At 39.2% G+C, this 18,583-nt stretch overlaps 1 protein-coding gene and 1 long non-coding RNA gene across 7 annotated transcripts in view; one reads left to right on the top strand and one right to left on the bottom strand.

Annotated features, from left to right (window-relative positions):
* The window catches only part of bahcc1b (BAH domain and coiled-coil containing 1b), a 476,710-nt gene that overhangs the window by 233,766 nt on the left and 224,361 nt on the right, over positions 1–18,583 (bottom strand). For all 6 annotated transcript variants that reach the window (XM_068058204.1, XM_068058206.1, XM_068058205.1 and 3 more), the window contains one exon: positions 17,203–17,523. In XM_068058204.1, coding sequence (XP_067914305.1) covers positions 17,203–17,401 — 199 coding nt within the window. In that variant the 5' untranslated portion in view covers positions 17,402–17,523. The remainder of the gene's footprint in view (positions 1–17,202; positions 17,524–18,583) is intronic.
* Positions 17,262–18,583, top strand: part of LOC137384331 (uncharacterized) — a 28,613-nt gene continuing 27,291 nt past the window's right edge. The window contains exon 1 of the long non-coding RNA XR_010977572.1: positions 17,262–17,632. This is a non-coding gene — a long non-coding RNA (uncharacterized lncRNA). The remainder of the gene's footprint in view (positions 17,633–18,583) is intronic.

The raw sequence follows: 18,583 nt of genomic DNA, 5'->3' as shown, positions 1-18,583 counted from the left end.
GCATAACTGCTGTTAGCATATTTAAGCATTTTTTGGCAGATAATGAGTTCTGAAACATTTAACATTTTCCTTCCCCTCACACCGCTCCCCCCAATACACATGTACATTGTGTTGGTTAAAAATAAGAGCAAAGGCAATCTGCCTCTCACACACAACTATGGAGAATACTGCCATACTGAACTTTGAAAGTCAGTAGGAATATTCAGTAGTCAGAGGATGAAATGAGAAATGATTTGCAGACGCCAATTAGAGGGATTTGTACAGGAGATAAAGGAAGTCATTTTGTGATGTTATACTTTTAACAGAAAACCCAAGGGAAAGATATGTCATGCCTTTGAAAATAAAAGGCCCAAGTCTATTTTTGTTTTACATCATCGCATTAACAAATGTGGTCATTTGCAGTTTTGTTTTGATTAAAAACTAAAATTAGTTGCATTGTTGACAGAAATAATGACTTGTTATACATTTTAAAATGTTTATATTTTCAGTTCTAATTATGTCATTTGTGAGACCTGTTCAAAGCCGTAATTATCATTTGAAACCTGGACAAGCTTCACATCTGCCGTGGAATGGAGCAAGCCCAAACCCGTCTTTCTTTAAGCACTTTACCTAATTGCAGGATTGAATCACAGAGAATCGAAGGGAACACAGATACAAAAAAAATGTGCACTGCCAGTTCAAGTACAAGAATCTTACCAAATTATTATGCTTTTATAAAAGGGAATATTTTGATAGCACAATTTATTTAAATCGTCAATGCTTCTAAAATCAGGTAATGTCCTCTATCTTAAAATCACAGCACACATGAGACAGTGATTCAGAAACTACCATAGGTTTATAGATTTGATCCATTTGAAAATTTCAGGCTTTACTCTTTTAAATTACATTACAAAACAGACAGGTCTCTAGATTCCCTGGACTCTGTGAACTTAGCCAATCATACAGATCAAGAAGGCTCCAAGTCTGATCTGTGCTAAGTTAACTGTTCTCAGCGAAGCAGCGGGAGAGACGTTACACTTGCCCCCAGTGCCCTTGGTTAGAGAAGAGAGTATCAGCCAAGGTACCTGCACCTGGTGTCTATCTAGCGACCACTGCTGTTTAGTTTTGGTGCCGGATCCAATCTCTACACTGATATCCCTTATAGTTAAATAGACTTACTGTCGAGGCTAACACAGAAATAAATGAGGTACCTGAGGTGACCAGTACTCATGAAATCAACCTTCAGTGAAGAACCAGTCCCTTCAGGAGAGTGGAAATATTTTTTAATTTAAGAAATGGATAGATTGTAGAAAAAAGGTTTGTTTTGCTAAATTTCAAAAATAGTTAATCAGCTTCAGCAACTAGAATCTATTAGTAATCCTTTGGGCACTCTATATGTTCTTTACCTGTCAAAATATCTATAACTGATATCATGCAGTAACCATTAAAAACAGCAATTCTGAATATTGCAAAGTAGTTATGATCATTTTTGGGGGAGGATTAAAATTTGGATTCAGCAGTCAAAGAGCAGCTCAGTAACATCCACAAGGTTGAACGTGAACACAGTATTCTTGGAAAATATGAAACTAACCTAAAATGAGGAGATAGACTTGTGGGAAAAATACAGAAGTATTCAATAAAGGTTCACAAATCAATAAACACAGAAGCAATTACAACTGAAAAAAACTTTTCTTGCATAAAATGTCACCAAACAAAAAAATGAAACTCATCATAGTGAAATAATCAAATTTCTGATAGTCATGCTATGCTCAACAGACGACTTTGTCTCACGCAATTTGCGAACAGAAATGTGGTCATTAAACTTCGCACAAAGTAATGTCTCTGCTCATTTGATTTCTGCAGCTGTTCGTAATTGCTGGAAGCAGAAATCCTATTTTCTAATGCACAGTTTTACTTGAAAGAGATTATTTCTGATTAGTAAGAGATTTTTAAACTGTATTTGGCTTTCATAGGATTCTCCTCTTTCAAGAGATAAAACTATACTAGAAGACGCAACCTTCCATTTGAGTCCAGGCAGCTTCCATATTTAGTTCTCATGCAGTCAAGGAAAACTGGTTATTGTACAATGTGTTTACAATATTTCTGAAGAATACAAAGATATTATTCAAATTGATTTGTTTTGTCACGAATATTTTAGTGATATTTCTTATTACAAATTTCCAAACTGACCACAATGAATAACCGTTCTTATATAAGGAAGTACATATCAAATGTGAAGGGTGTGCATGTAACAATTCCCTTCAGTACTCAAACATACGTTGGTCATATTTTATTCAACGGGCAGCAATTGTATATTTTACCGTTACATAATTTGTGATTGGGAATTACCAAACAACACTACATGAGGACTGCACATGCACTAAAGCTCCTAATATCTCCAGGAATTTCATTTAAATATTCAGAGTTAACGTTATTTTCATTGTTACAAATGATGCTCTCACAAAGTCTGGTTAAAAACAATGTTGGTTGCAATATCATGGCAGATTAGATATGTGTGTCGCATTTACTATAACTAAACATGCTGCTGCAGAAACAGCATGTTCACAGAACTATCCTGCTCACTAGCAAGAAATTCCTGATGACATGAGGGCATTCATCGAAGGTCAGGTAATGACAAAAATCAGCACCACCCATTGGGTTGTGTATTCATTCTACACTCTTTTTTTGTCAGAAGTGACTCAAGCATTTTCTGTAAGCTTCATTCATGAATCTCTTAAAAAATTTAATCACAATGAGTAGATTTACAAAGGATAATCCTACATTCAGTACGTTTTGAACCTAACCATTACTTGTTCTATGCATCCAAAATGACTGCACTCTAATCTAATTCATTGTATGGTTTTCAAAGAGTATTTAGATACTTGGTTTTGGGGGATGAAAAGTGACCTTCAATTATTAAAAGTAAAACCAGTCTTTAAGTACCAAAAGTTTCGGACTCAGTATATGGTGCACTCCATCACAGTATGATGTGCAGGAACTGTTTCCATTAATTTCTCAAATAATATGTATTTGCAGTAGTTTTGTTTTATATATAAGTCCACAACAATGTTTTGAGGGACTTATCTTCATTGATAGTGCATTGTCCTGATGATTCCTTGAAAATACAAGACTGCAATCCATTAGTTTCATACTCCCCGATTCTCAAAGCATGTCCTCACAGTGTGTAATGTAATTATAACCCACAATTGTGTAAGTCACCTGTACCTATCTGTTACTGTGCACAATTTCAACAGCACCCAACTAACAACAGCATTGCTATTTTCCAACCCTGACTGAGTGTCTAAATGTTGAACTGCTTTTGTAAAACTTTTTTCTTGTCGAATTATAGTGCAATATAACTGATTTCCTTCAGCTCAATGTGATGCTGTACAATGAGAAAAACAAAGTTAATCGTAGACCCTTTCTTCAGTCAATGTTTAAACAAATGGACAGATTTTTAAAAGTAGCTTAAAAAAGAAAAATCTTTGCAAACACCCCAATGTCACAATACATTTTTACATTAATCCTGATCGAAAGAAACGTATCCATCGTTATCCCAATATATCTTTGATTAACTTAACCCAGACAACAAATATTCATATCATTTATGACAATAAAATTTTACAGAAGGAGGGCATAAGGCCCATCATATCAAACAGGCTGTTTGCTAATGCAATCCAAACCTACTCCCACTGCCCTCTCCCCAGCATGTATTTATTCCCATTTCAGTCCCTAACAAAAAAGGATAGTTGTCAAGACCTGGTATAGTTCTATGTCTGAACCTACAATATGTATTTATACACATACCCTCAGGTATTCATAGATTGCCGATAGGGTGAGATGAAGTACATTGGAGCATAAACACCAGCATAGACCAGTTGAGCTGATGACCTGTTTCTGTGCTGAAATTTCTATGTAATAAATAATCACAACAATTGTGTCTGCCACGACTGTCCAATTTTCTTCATTCTCAGCAGTTATGTCTCTTTGTTATTCTTTCTTCTAATTGGTTAGTCTCATTATTTTCTACTTTTGCTGTTCCCTAATTATATCCCACAAAACCTTTCTCTCCATCACTGAAAGAAAATTCCAAATGACCAATCTCAGTGCAGCAAAAGAAAGCCTTTCTGGCGATCTAGTGACACAGTGGGCTGCATTTTTATCGCTCACCACCGTTCTCGGCGTCGAGTTTCCAAGACAGCGCGGCGCCCATGTGAGACGTGTGCCACAGAGCCGAATTTGTGCGGTGGTTCATTAACATGGAGGGGGCAGGCGCTCCATCCCCCGCCGTTCCCCGGCGCCATTTTAAAGGGCTTCAAGCCCTTACCGGTAATTTAAATTTTTAAATTGAAATAGATGTGAAATGTACATTTCTAAATTTAATAAAAGATCGAAGGCCTTCTCCCACCAGCACCCCCCGCCAAATGACCAACACTTCAATTATTGCCTTTTCCCGGCTAAAATAAATGTTGTTCCCATCCCAAACTTTCCTCCCCGAACTTCATTACCTTTGCCCTTCAACCCCTTCCCACCATCCCTTCAGCCAATAGCAGCAGTGCTCCCCCTCCCCGCCCTGAAAATTTCACTCCTCCACCCTCCCCACCAGTGTTACGCCTCGGATCTCCGAATGGAGATCTGAAGGAACAGGACATCCGACAACTGGCTGGAATATTGGCGTGGGACGGCCATTGCGACAAGGTAGGTAATTAATCATTTATCAGCATTCATTTTAAAATGTAAATTAAGGTTATTTTGCCGAGCGGTGGGGAGGCCGCTATGAGGCCTCACCGCCACCAGTAAAATGGGGCAGGGCCTTCCCTGCGTCGAGGCCTATGGCAGGCCTCTCCAGAGGTATTTTCCAGGCCCCCCTGCCATGACCCCCGATGTCAGGGGGCGTTGTAAAGTTCAGCCCAATGGCATAGATACTGACCTTTCACCTCTCAGGCGTCAGGCCTGAGCATAAATTTAACTCAGACTGTTGACAGGATGAAAGTCTCCTCCATTTTTTGGCTGTAAGAGATCTAAATGAAATTATTTTGGGCAGTCTCAATCCAGTTCCTAGTGGGTATCCATCAGGTGTAGGTACACCCATAGTGCTGTTAGGAAGAGAGTTCCAGGTTTTTGGGCTAGCTACAGTGAAGGAATGGTGATATAGGTCAAGTCAGGAAGATGTGTGACTTGGAGGGAAACTTGCAGATGGTGGTGTTCCCATGCATCTGCTGCCCTTGTCCTTCTAGGTGGTAGAGATTGCAGGTTTGGAAGGTGCTGTTGAAGGACGCTTGGCATGTTGCTGCAATGCATCTTGCATATGGTACACACTGCTGCCACTGTGCCAGTGGTGGAGGGGATGAATGTGGATGGGGTCCCGATCAAGCGGGATCAAATGGGCTGCTTTGTCCTGGATGGTGTCGAGCTTCTTGAGTGCTGTTGGAGCTGCCTCGTTCAGACAAGTGGAGAGTATTCCATCACACTCCTAACTTGTGCCTTGTAGATGGTGGACAGGCTTTGGGAAATGGGAAGTTATACTTCTTAGCATTAAAATGAAAAGCAAAAGGGTTTTTAAAAACTTAAAAAAAGATACAGCCACCATGACAGTTCCTCATCAGCCTAATACATAACACTATGGGTGGCACAGTGGCTAGCACCGCAGCCTCACAGCTCCACCGACCCGGGTTCAATTCTGGGTACTGCCTGTGTGGAGTTTGCAAGTTCTCCCTGTGTCTGCGTGGGTTTCCTCCGGGTGCTCCGGTTTCCTCCCACAGCCAAAAGACTTGCAGGTTGATAGGTGAATTGGCCATTATATAAATTGTCACTAGTATAGGTAGGTGGTAGGGGAATATAGAGACAGGTGAGGATGTGGTAGGAATATGGGATTAGTGTAGGATTAGTATAAATGTGTGGTTAATGGTCGGCACAGACTCGGTGGGCCGAAGGGTCTGTTTCAGTGCTGTATCTCTAAAAGAAAATCTAAAAATAAAATTTGTAACATAAACGCATTAACAAATTCAACAATTCAGACAAACAAAAATCACAAACTTATCCATGCCATCTTCCAATTGCTTATATTAGCAATTGCTTATTCCCATGTGACCAATTATCCCTCACCAGACCTCACCAATAACCCTGAGCTGATGTATATCCTTCCCCAGTACTTCGTGCCACAAGCCTGGTATCCTCAGCATTGGCCCAATTTATGCAACATGTAAAAGAAAGCACTTTTGCACAAACACCTCATTATTCCCTCTCTTGGCCGGGTGCCTTTTGTGCCCGCACAAGGAAAATACTCCCAGACTGCATACCCACTTTGAGCACTCCCAGGCCCTGGGCCTCAGACCTGCCTTCACCTCACTGATGAGGGACCATCAGTCTCTGCCTTGAGAACTATGGGTCACCAACCTCACTCATCTTACCCTCTTACCATTTCCCATACGCTATATATGTCTCCAGCCTTCACATTATCAGCTACTTGTGCCTCGATTTTCACAGATTCACCACTTCTCCCCTTGGTCAAACTATGCTTCCCTACATGGACCCAGCCTCTGGTCAGCTTCCTGGTAGTTTTACTGAACAACCACTTCCTGATCTGTACTTCACTTCGCAGTCCTCAGAAAATATCTGCTCTCTCTGTCTTTCTCCAGACTCCCTTTGAGACAGAAGCCACTACTTATTGTCCTGCCCATACTCACTCAAATTAAAGCAGCAAGATGGCAAATGGTAATTCCTCACATACAGAGAGTGCAAAGATTATTTTTGTTATTATCAGAAATTTTGCACCACACGTCTGTCACTAGATCACCGCGACAATTGACAGGAGAAAGTGCATTGCATACAAAAAAAGGGCATTCAGAAAGAAATGGAAGAAAATGTGTGAGAGGTACCCGAAGTCTGCCAAACATAAAGACGGAAAGACCTGCAGAAAGTGACACACAGAGAGAAAGACAGAAACTGCATGATACATGGGCAGAGAGTAAAAGTTACAGAAGAGATAAGACAGGGACAAGGAAGATTTACACAAAGAGAGAGAACAAAATGGTGTTGGTACAAATAAACAAAGCGATAAAAACAGAAGAACGTATCTGTGAGGCATAGAAGAAAGGGAGAGAGACAGGAAGAGTTTAAGACAAAATGAAATAGATTAAGGGGACTAGAAAGAATTAAAAAGTAGAAGACGAGAGATGGACGGTCCCAGAAAGAGATATGCATAACTTTCTTAATGTTTTATGAGCAGCAACAATGGCGATCAGCTAGTATATCATAGATCACTACAACTCTGTCAGTCATTTTTTGATAAACTCACTACTGTTCCTCTGCCAATTAAACATTGTTATTAAATAAAACTGACATTGTTGTAGCAGCAATCTTACAAAGTTTCTTCCAAGTCTTCCAACTTCCCCTCCACTCAGGTCATTTTCTGATCCATTGCAGATTGCAAACTTCAGAGATCATAATGTCACAAAAAGTGCAACCAATCTGTGCAAAAGCTAATAGCTAAAAAAATATGTTGCTGCTGTAGAATAGGACACAGGCTGGGAAAGTTAGTTCACAGGCTACTGATTTCTAACAATGAGTTTCAGACTTCCCCAGTAAAATATCTCTGCTAACTTTAATCAATAATCAAGGTCTTCCCAGTCACCGTATTGATTAATTATGCCTGTTATCTTTTTAGCCACTCCTCTGAACTTAGCTCCTGTGCTGCCAACAACAGTGCCCAAACTGACTAAGATTATTGTCTAAAAGTGACACTTTTCTGCTTTTCTGGTGATGGATTTGAAAATAAGACAATTCCTGGATTGCAGAATCATGATGCATGCATGGTTTGAGTCAAAATCTTACTTCTTTTGTGCAAACAGTGAGATTTGGAATCTTTGTGACACATTGTGAATGTGGTGCACATGGAGCAATTATAACTACATTCAAAATTTAACAAGTTTATTTTAATGAATCAGTCAGGAGGGAATCTTCAGGCATTAATTCAGAGCAAATAGAATTGAATGCTGCAGTGTGAAACCCCATTTGTTTTCTCATTTTCTCCCCTCATCAAATAACAGTGGCCATTCACGCTGGGGTATGGTTCCAGACACTTGCAACCCTCCAGTACCTCACCCAAGAGGCCATCCTATACAATGAGTATCGGCATTCACCAATACAATGAGTGTTCGCAGCCCATTTGACCCTAAGAGGCAACCAGCTGAGCTCTATTCTTAATTCCCCAAAGTCCACCCACAAGCACTTTCCAAGAGGGGTCACTCGACAGTGATCATGAATGGGAAAACTGGCAGATTTCCCCCCTCCTCGAATAGAGATAGTGGGGTCAACTGTATCTCCCACACTGCCAACACCTGCTGAGAACAACTAATTCAGTGTAGACAAAAGATCAAACTGGGCCCTTCCTAATCTCTATGGCTTCATACCATTTATCCACAAGTAATCAGAGAAGCATTAAGCATCACTTATGCCACAACTATAAATCCATGTTGTGATTTGCTGACTAAATCCTAGTAAAACTATAAGCACAAACACAATGCAGAGTTATTTACTCCTATCTTAGTTTGGAGCAAAAATGTTCATTTCCTGATATGAGCTTAAACCAGCTGCAAACCAAAATAATTCAAATCACACTCTGGTACACACTCTAAATCAAATAGTCGGTCACTCTGGCCCCCAAGGAAAACCACAGCATAATAGTTCTAACAGTATTAGGTGTTTTATGTCAATGAATACTTTATGTGCTATACATGTCGTGTGATATGTGGTGGATGTTTATGCAGTCAGTTGCCTGGGTTCCAACAAGGCTACAGAACAGCTACTGACACACATCTCAGCAGAATCTTCAACACAGCTCCCAAAAACGACTCCAAATACAGTTGCAGTGCAATTGCCAATACAGCTAATGGTAAAATGGCCAACACAACTCCAACACTGATCCTAAAATACATTGAAGTACGGCTCTCAACATAGATTCCCAACTCCCAACATACATTGCAAAAATAGCTCGCAACATTCATCCCAGTTCAATTCCAAACACACTCCATTTACAAAATCTGCTTGGGAAGAACTAAAACATTCTTCCGACTCTTATATTGGTGAAAACTAAGTAAAACTTGTGTTTCCAAAAACAGTCAATGTAACAAGGTTACAAATGTTTCTTTTAATAATATTTCAGACAAAGAATGGCTTTGTTGTCAATGATGCTTTCATATTCATGATATCCAGCGTCCAAAAATCATTTTAGAAAATATATTGCATTCAGAAATGAATGTAATCTGAACACTGTAAAAGGAGATTAGTTTGAGGGAAAAATACAGAAACAAAATTCTTTTTGTAATTATATCATCGATTTCAAGACAATTACAAAGTAAACCATTAACCTATCAAAAGCAAATACAAAATGATGCTACTTTTAAAAATGCTCTTAAAAACAGTATAAGAAATTGCATCTTCTTATATGGCATCTTCAGGACATCCCAAAATGTTTCACAGTCAATTAATTACTTTTAAAGTATAGTCACATGTGATTTGCAGGCAAATAATAAAAATAACAAACAGCTATAAAAATGTCCTTGTAAACAGAAATGTATAGCGTATATTCAAAAATTATTTACTCTTCAGAATATGATTACTTCTCCATAAAATGTTCTCTTTCTGTCTGCAGACCCCCAGACCCCTTCAAACCCTGGCACCATATACTAAAGCATGACATCTTCCTGTCACATGGCATGAAAAAAAATTAAGGGATATCATGGCAGTAGTTAACCATGGTAGAAATGCACAGTGCTTATGTTACTAGACTAGTAACCCAGATGCCTGGATTAATGATTGCAAAGACATGAGTTCAAATCCCACCACAGCAGCTGGGGAATTTAGATTCAATTAAGTAAATAAATCTGGAATAGAAAGCTAGCATCAGTAATGGTGACCAAGAAAAAACTGGATTGTCATAAAAATCTATCTGGTTCACTAATGCCCCTTAGCGAAGGAAATCTGCTGTCATTACCCAGTCTGGCCTACATGTGACTCCAGACCCATAGCAATATGGTTGACTCTTAACTGCCCTCTGAAATGGCTGAGCAAGCCATTCAGTTGTATTCAAGAAAGCAGCTCACCACCACCTTCTCAAGGGCAATTAAGGATGGGCAATAAATGCTGGCCTTGCCAGTGATGCCTACACTGCAAGAATGAATAAAAAGAATACAAATGCAATGATGAACGTCCAATAAGTAAAATCTAGGGAAACTATAAAAAAGAGAAGACGCATTTATATGATTTTAAAAGATCATATTTGGAAATACTCCAAGGCTACAACAAGTTCTCAAGTCTTGGATAACTGCACAACCATTGAACACTGCATTCAGTTTATCATAACACTAAGTGTGTTAAAGCCTTCTAAGAAATACCCAGGCCAGTTTATTATCTATATGTTATCTGAGGCTGAGGTTCAAATGGAATCATTTGTCATTCCAGCAAAAAGTTAATGTCAACTTTAATAAGTATAAAAATCAGAATTAAATATTTCAGAGATTTCTAAGCAAGATAAATCTACTTTGATATTGTTTACAGATTTGAAACAAGAATATAGAATTCTGAGATCACAGTAAGAATGTGCCATTTTTTGAAAAATAGAACAAAATAGCTAAAGATTTTAGGGGCTATTTTTGCCAATGCCTCCCGGCCGACCCCTCACATAAGATCAGAATTGGTCCTGCACAGAAACCTGCTGCTGTCTTCAACTGCTGCTATCAGTCTGAGGACTTGAGGATTGCTGTCTGAACTACCCACTGACTTTAAAGCCTGTGTTACTGCAAACGTTTAACCAACCAAAAATCTCAATGATAACCTCATATGTTAAAAAGCTTTCCCTCCAAACATAATTGTGTTTATGTTATAAAACAATTTACAATTAATTTACTAATACGGATAAGTGGATAGATTGGATTACCATGACTGGTGTACAGCCCCTTGTCGTGCGCATGTCTAAACACTTTAAATGGTAGAATATTCGATCCATTGCGCGGTTTGCCCACATTTTTCTCATATTATAAAATTAGTTACAACAAAAAGTTTTGACGTTTTGTGACATCTTTTAAAACTGGCAGATTGTTTTAAAAATGGTATAAAAATGTTCCGCTTGATATTTGAATAGGGTTGAGACTGGAATGATCGCGATTTGCAATGACTATGAAATGAAATTCACTCGAGTATTCTCGCTCCGTCTGGACAATTTTAAGTTACGAAGTAAAAATGTGTTTTTTTTTAAAAACTTGCTCTGAGTAAATTGCATCAGAAGAAATCAGTATGAGAATGTGCTCATTAAAGCCCCTTTAAATGAGATATATATGGCGGGGGGTGAGGCTGTTGTAAATGAGGGAGAAAATAAAACAGCCGATGCTTTTCTAAACAGGCTGAGTGAATAAGATCAGCGGGAGCTGGAGAGTAAATAAATAGTAAGATTAGAGAGGGCGGGGATCTCAATTCAAACCCAGCACAATACAGCAGCTCGAAAGCTTTAGCAGCCGCCGAGTCCTCACTTTTTAAAAAAAAAACAATATTGCAAAGAAAATTCAAATTAGCAGTTCGGCGCCTCGGATAAAGCAGAAAAAGCGTGTAACAGTTTTAACACGCTCCAGTCTTATCCAAAAGAGTAAAGATTTTAACTGGGAGGAGAATCCCTTTAAGGTTTGACCAAGGATGGTTTATTTTGTTACTTTTAAAAATCAGAAGTGGTTTGCTGCAGAAGCTGGGAGCTGGGGGGATTTCTACTTATTTAGCACAATATCCGGGACAACATCTCTGGTGTTTGACTTGGTTAATCCGAGGTAGAAATATAGGATAAACTCCCCACACTCCCCCCGTTTACGAAATTGTTACTCAAGTGAATTAGCAATTCAATCCCACAGCACGTCGCAGTTTCTGCTGTCTAATTTTCATTCAGTGCCTTTCATTTAGAAGTGTTATCTACTTTATGCCATACTTCATATATTTTAGTCTCTTGAGTTCAGGGTACGTTGAAAAAGCTGTAAAGTCGATAGCAGAGCCCTGGTGTAGGGACTTAAGGAGTTTGCAAGGTTTTATGCCAGAACTGAGTCTCAATGCGTCCCTCCAAAGGAAGTACAGTAATTGCAAATGAAAAGAATGATTAACGGATAAATGCTGACCGTTTTAGCTGTAGGAAAAAAACTGTTGTAATACAGTTTCGGAATCTCTTATTTAATCCTTAAAAGAATGAAGAATCTCATACAATTCCGGAAGTTTTTTTAAAATTGTGTTGTTTGTGTAAGCACAGTGCAAACAATTACTTTACTTTAGGAGCCCGGCTCTATTTGGATGTTTGCGCTACAATGAGACCCCAGTTTCTGAGAAATGCGCTGTCTTCTGATCGTCCCAGTCAGAGCGAAGCGCTTTCAAATGTGTTTTGGAAATGACCCCGGAATTTGCTTCATCGGTCACTTTCAGGCAGCTATTCCCCGCCTTTGGAATCCTCAGATGTGGAACACCGGGCTTTTATATTTTCTAGTTATTGTTAGTTAAGGTATGGCATTTCTTGATATCTGTATAGACTTCGCACTTCCCTTATTGCATCAATAGGTTCAAGTCCTGGCCGTTTCAACAATATATCAAGTATTTTAAAGCAAAATGAAATTCTCCTCAGGAAATGACTCACTGTCCTTAATAAAGTAAATGCCGCAAAACAGCAATGAAATAAATTAGTGTTTCAATGACGTGATCTTGATTTGTAATCATTCCTATTTAAAAATATGAAAGAAATGACTTCCCTATGACTTTTTTTTTGCTTTCTATCGTTTCTAATTCCAAAACTTTTACAAATGTCTGAACTTATTTATGTTTCCAAGGGTAAACCAGAAGCATTAACCCTTTAAGGTTTCACCACCAGTGTAATTCAGCCTCGCACTTATCATCAGAACCCAAATGTAGACTTTTCCAGCATCGGATCTCGGCCTAAATTTAATCAACTTTTATTTTTGAACGCGAATATTGCTTCATCATTGCTAAGAAACAAAACGTATTTTAAATGCCCCAAATTGTTTTTTTTTATTTGAAGAAGAGCTGAGGATGAGGGGCGTGGGGGGTGGGGGGTAGGGGGTTAGCCAGACCTTGACAAAACCCCTCGATGAATCAGTAGCACAGAAGGAAAAATATAGCGACCGGACACTTCAAATCTAGGGATAGAAAATGCCCAATTGCCCAGTTACTGAGAAAAGCTACTGGGTGAAGCAAAAAATAGAAGAAAGACAAGAGACCCAATATTCCCAACACCGTCAAGTTTCCTCGTTAATCTCCGTCTATTTCAGTTACATGCGCATGTACATATGTACTGGCCAGGCCTCCAAATGGATATCAGTATCTGCTACATATTAAGTATAAACTAAACTTACATTTATCTAATCAATGGCCCAGAGTTTAAAGTCCAGTATCTATATTATTAATCAGCTAAATTGTTTCTAAGCAAATATATTGCGTAGCTATGACCTATCCTTGCGTGATATTAAATAAAGATTTGTCTGCCTGTGTACATACCTGTACCTATTATTGTTTCTGCTGGGCTTAAATGAAACGTTAGCTTTATGTACATATCCCTCTGATAAGTACAACACACACTAACATACCTATTTATCTGCATCTCTCCATTATCTGTTTCATCTGATAAAAGTAATAAATCAACTCGTCTATCGACTTGTCTGTCCAATAAATCTATTTGACTAATAAAACTATCTAAATATTGATCTACTTTTCTATTGACAAGCAATTTCACAAATAAAATAGGAAACCTTTACAGGCGGCCAGTGTGTTGTAGGCCAGTGAGGAACAGAACGAAACAGAGTGACAACACCGGTGGAAAAGAAAAGAGAACGAAAACGACTGAGCCTGACTAAAGATACAGAAGAGGGAAACCAGGAGGAGCGAGCGGTGAAAAATGAGATTCTTTGTATCGACTTGAACAAAAGCTGGCGGGACGTTAACAAAAGTACAGAAATCGTCAAAGGCAGGAGGGCAAAGAATGAAATTGTACTGAGATGAAGCAGACGCGATTCAAGTTCCTTCTGTATGTGTTTGTCAGAGAGAGAGATCCCCTGATTTAAACACGAAGCCCTTTGGTTTCGGATTTATATGGTGGATTTGAAGGTTTAGTTTCATTCTTGAGCAATCTCATTTCTAATATTTTAATTGACTCAGTGATAGGAGAAATATACAGGTTTACCGCTTTAACCCCATGTAACAAAAACAAATAATTTAACAAAGAACAAACTACAGTAAACGTCGCCCTGCCATCTAAACAGCAGACGTTCCACTGTTTCCATTTTAGACAGAACTGCATGTGAAACAGTATCACATTCCCAGCCCCTGAATATAGCAATACTATTTCTGTTAGCAAACGTCTGCAACCGCCGTACAGACATGGCAAACACACTAAGATCACTTTTTAGACGCTGAAAATCAATCAAGCATTGATACTTTTGTATCTGGGTGTATACTGAGCCGGAACTGACGCTAAAACAGGTAGCTGCAAATAATGGAAATGACTTTTAGTAAGACAATTCAGTTATGGCACAACTTTTCCTTCTGTTTTACTAATTCCCATTTTATCAACTGTATGACCCTGTGGGATGGAAGCCTTGGTCAAATTCCTGCACACCTTGGTTCATGGTATTTAATAGCGTTTAGTAAAGCATTTAACTGGGAAAATTACGAACAGCAACGGTCGTATTCACTTCCCTGTGCATTTGGACAATAGGAATATCGTTTTCTTCAAGATACTGTTCTGTGTTATATATTACTATCTTGTAGTTTAAAAAGACACAATCTGTTAAAAGCATTACGTTCATTCCTATGAAGTCAGGTTTGGGGACATATATATCTATATATATATATATAAAAAGCAAAACTACATTGAAATCTATAAGCCAACAAGAAATTGGCTTAATTTTTATGCTGTTGCATTTTGTTAAAAAAAGAATGTATTTACTCTGAACGGCTTTATTTGAGGTAATGTGATTATTGTCTATCAATACAAGGATCAATTGCTAGTTAAAAGCCTGAACAAAGGGATATTTAAAAACTCATATCTCTTAAAATGTTCGTACACCACTCGCTCCTGATCTTTAGGTAACGTGCATTGGCCAAAAAGGACAAAGCTATTCGACTTTAATCAACGGCGAGCGCTTAGAAAAATGTACAGCCTGCCTGCTTAGATTGGTTTATATTGTAGTCAGATTAATAAAACGTCTTGACTCGGTGCCAAGTGCATCAAGCCAAACGATAAAAAAACACATATTACAGAACTTCGTCTACTCAGTATCCGTGTCGACATTCTCAAATATGGTCGTGATTTCAATATTCCTCACAACCTTGTCACATTGCTGGTCAAATTCCCTAAAGAAAGTTGTTGATTTGCGATTGGAATTTTAATCCACAAATATGGCCAATTCCAAAGACAAATTTGTCGCCACATTATATATATATAACTTACACCATATGGTCTTAAATATTTTCTAACAATGATCTATCAACCCAAACACTTGTAAGTAACAATCTTCCTTCTCATTTGACTAATGCAATATCTGCTCAGCATTCGCCTCCACGCAAAAATAGCATGGGATTGAAAATGACTTGTTTTAATATATATGCTGTTGAAATGTATTTTTTTTTAAATTTCCATGTGGTTTGCAGAAACTCTGCAACTTACCAAAAACCTCGCAATGGAGACGGTGACTGGGCTATTTTAGGTTACCTCAATAATGGCAATTTAAGCATTTTTCTATGTAACACATGAAGAATCGCGTCACATCTGTTACAACCCCACCAAATATATTATTTATCTGATAAACTTGTCAATGCACGGAAAGGTAGCGGTGAGTGGCTTGCAGATCTGGGGGTAGCGGCGGGGCTGGGGGTGGGTGTGGGGGTGGGGGGGGTGGGGGGGTTGGAGGTGGGCGTGTGTTTGTGTGGTGGGGGGTTGGTGTAGCGGGGGGAGGGGGGCAGTTCACTGACTATTCTCGGCGGTGACTGAAGTTGGATTTTTTTCCCAGAAATGTTACCAAGCCCCGCTGAAGCCCTGCACTCGCCAGCACCACGAGGAACGAGCTGGTGTGTGTGTGTGTGTTTTTTTCTTTTTTTTTAAGATGAAACTTGATCCAAACTATATACTTAGAAACCATCACTGAAAAAAATCAGAAACACCGACTTTCAAAACATCTGCTCTGACAAAACCAAGAACTGACAACCTCTTTATTATTGTTACTGCTGTTACTACAGAGGAACGCTGAGAAGCAACATTTGTGAAGTGCGGCGAGGCTCGAATCTGAATTTCCAGTTGAAGAAAGTGACTTGGAATGGTGCAGTGGAATTCTGTGCTTCGACACTCCTGTGGCTTCCACAATAGTCTATTTTATATATTAAACTACATATATACATCAAATTAGTCCCATTCCAAGAACACGGCGTGCATTTACACACCAAATCAAACTCAGCATTCGGTCTTCTGTTTCCTCTTTCTAGACCAGACGGCAGAATACTTTCTTTTTGCTCTAACGCCTGTGCAGTATTTGTTTAACAGAATACCAGAAACACTTGACCAAGCCTTTGAATGTCGAGTGAGCCTATTTTCACCCTCACACTTCGCAAACCATTTTAGAAACCGGATTTTCGAGCATTACACCACACTATCACACACCCCGCAGACACATACACTGCCACTCCGCTTGACGCTAAACGTGGCGGGCCATCTCTTTTTTGAATGGCTCCATTCAATATCGTTTTGCACTATTACATTTCTGCAGAATATGCAGATCAGAACGGTCAGAATTTTCCTGTTGCATTATACTGTATCAATATACACATCTCATGTGAACAGCCTCAGTATTCAAGGTGACTACAGTCTTTGTACTGGAGAACAGTATTTGAATGTATATGTACTCTACTTTTCTATAGAATTTAATACACTTATCAGGACTTGTAATAGTGTAAAGCATTACTGTTCAAACCAAGCATTATCCGAGAAACATTTTAGCTGTTAAATGCTAAAATACATCGATTATTTTTATAATAAACAGCTGCACTTTTCTGCTGCACTGATACTTATTTAACAAAAGCCTGCATTAGACCAGGCTTTGGGGAAATTTTTCAGGGCTATTTGCAAAATTATTTCCTTCGAGCAAGCAGCCTCGTCTTGTAGATACACAGACACAGTTCATGTTGAGATTCACTAACCTGAATGTGTAGCCATGGGGAGGGGAGCTGGGAAGTATTTTGCAGGTTGGAAGTGGGCCGGGTGCGGTGCGGTGCTGTGGCCGGTCGAGGCGATCCGCCCGACGGCTCGGTGCGCCAGGGCGCCTCGCTCCCTGGCCGCCTCCACGCCGAGCGCATGAGAGAGGAGGTGGGGAGGAGGAGCGAATTCCCTGCCGTCCATAACGGACCGAGATCACCCCCAATGTACAGATCCACAAAGCCAGGCGAGTCTCCGGGAAGTATTCAGGCGGATCCAAGCTCATCTGAGGGTTCTGGTTTACAGCCAGCCGGGTCTCCCATGATCTGCAAGAGAGGGAGAATGAGCGATCAATCGCATATCTTACTTCAAAGCCAGAGCAGAGAAACTTTGCGGGCACCGTCCTTTCTTTCTGGCAGCCGCCATTCTGCACCAGTAAGTACAATAACATCAAGTGAGAACTCACACCCGGCTTGTTCATTCAAAATCACTCAATTTCCAGCTCCTTTCTAATGATAGAGAATAGAAAATTCAAAATAAAACTCACAGCCACTAATCAAACCATATCGTTTAATGACAGAAGAACCAAAGCCCGAGACCATTTTAATAACATCTATTTTTAAAATTTCACGCTCACATAAAAATCACACCAATTTACCTTAAGTTAGCTCTAAAATGGAAAGAAAATTAATCCAAATATCTGCACTTACAGAGCCTGCATTCAGCGCACGGCTCTCGGGGACATAAATTACTCATGACATGCAGAGGATTAAACAATGAAATGTGTATTAAAGGCGGCCCCGTTTCTAAGACGAATTGGTTTATGCAACAGAATTTGTACCGTATTTTTCTTTAACATTTTGTCCAGTTATATTGTGCAGGATATATTTCTCCAACCTCTGAGGCAAGCGCGCACACACTGCATTCGCAATGTAGTGCAAGAGACTATCTTTCATTTGGATGCTCGTAATTTGTCTTTCATTCGATCCTCTCTATTTTTCAGCATTTTCCCTCTCTTGCCTCCCCTCTCCATTTCCATCTGACATTATTTCAAGATGAAATTACTATTGCCACGACACACTAATATGTGTGAAGTATTTTAAATACCAGAGACGTTCATGTTGAGGATATCAAATGTAAGACCCCCCCAATCAATTTCATTATCTCAAAAGTCGGCTTTTATTTGTAAAACCACCGAGTCTGTAAAACATACACATAAAACCCCCAAAGTAGACTGCATTGTGCTTCCTACAGCTAAAACCAATGCGTGTTCTCACCCAGATTGTAAATTAAAGTATTGGCCACAAAGAAGTAGCAATTAATCGACGCACCACGATATATATTTTCACAATAAATCGAATCGGATTGTGTAAGATACACGTTTTT

Source organism: Heterodontus francisci, chromosome 26, assembly GCF_036365525.1.
Source record: "Heterodontus francisci isolate sHetFra1 chromosome 26, sHetFra1.hap1, whole genome shotgun sequence".
Taxonomy (NCBI): Eukaryota; Metazoa; Chordata; class Chondrichthyes; order Heterodontiformes; family Heterodontidae; genus Heterodontus; species Heterodontus francisci.
This window is presented reverse-complemented; position numbering and strand designations above follow the sequence as displayed.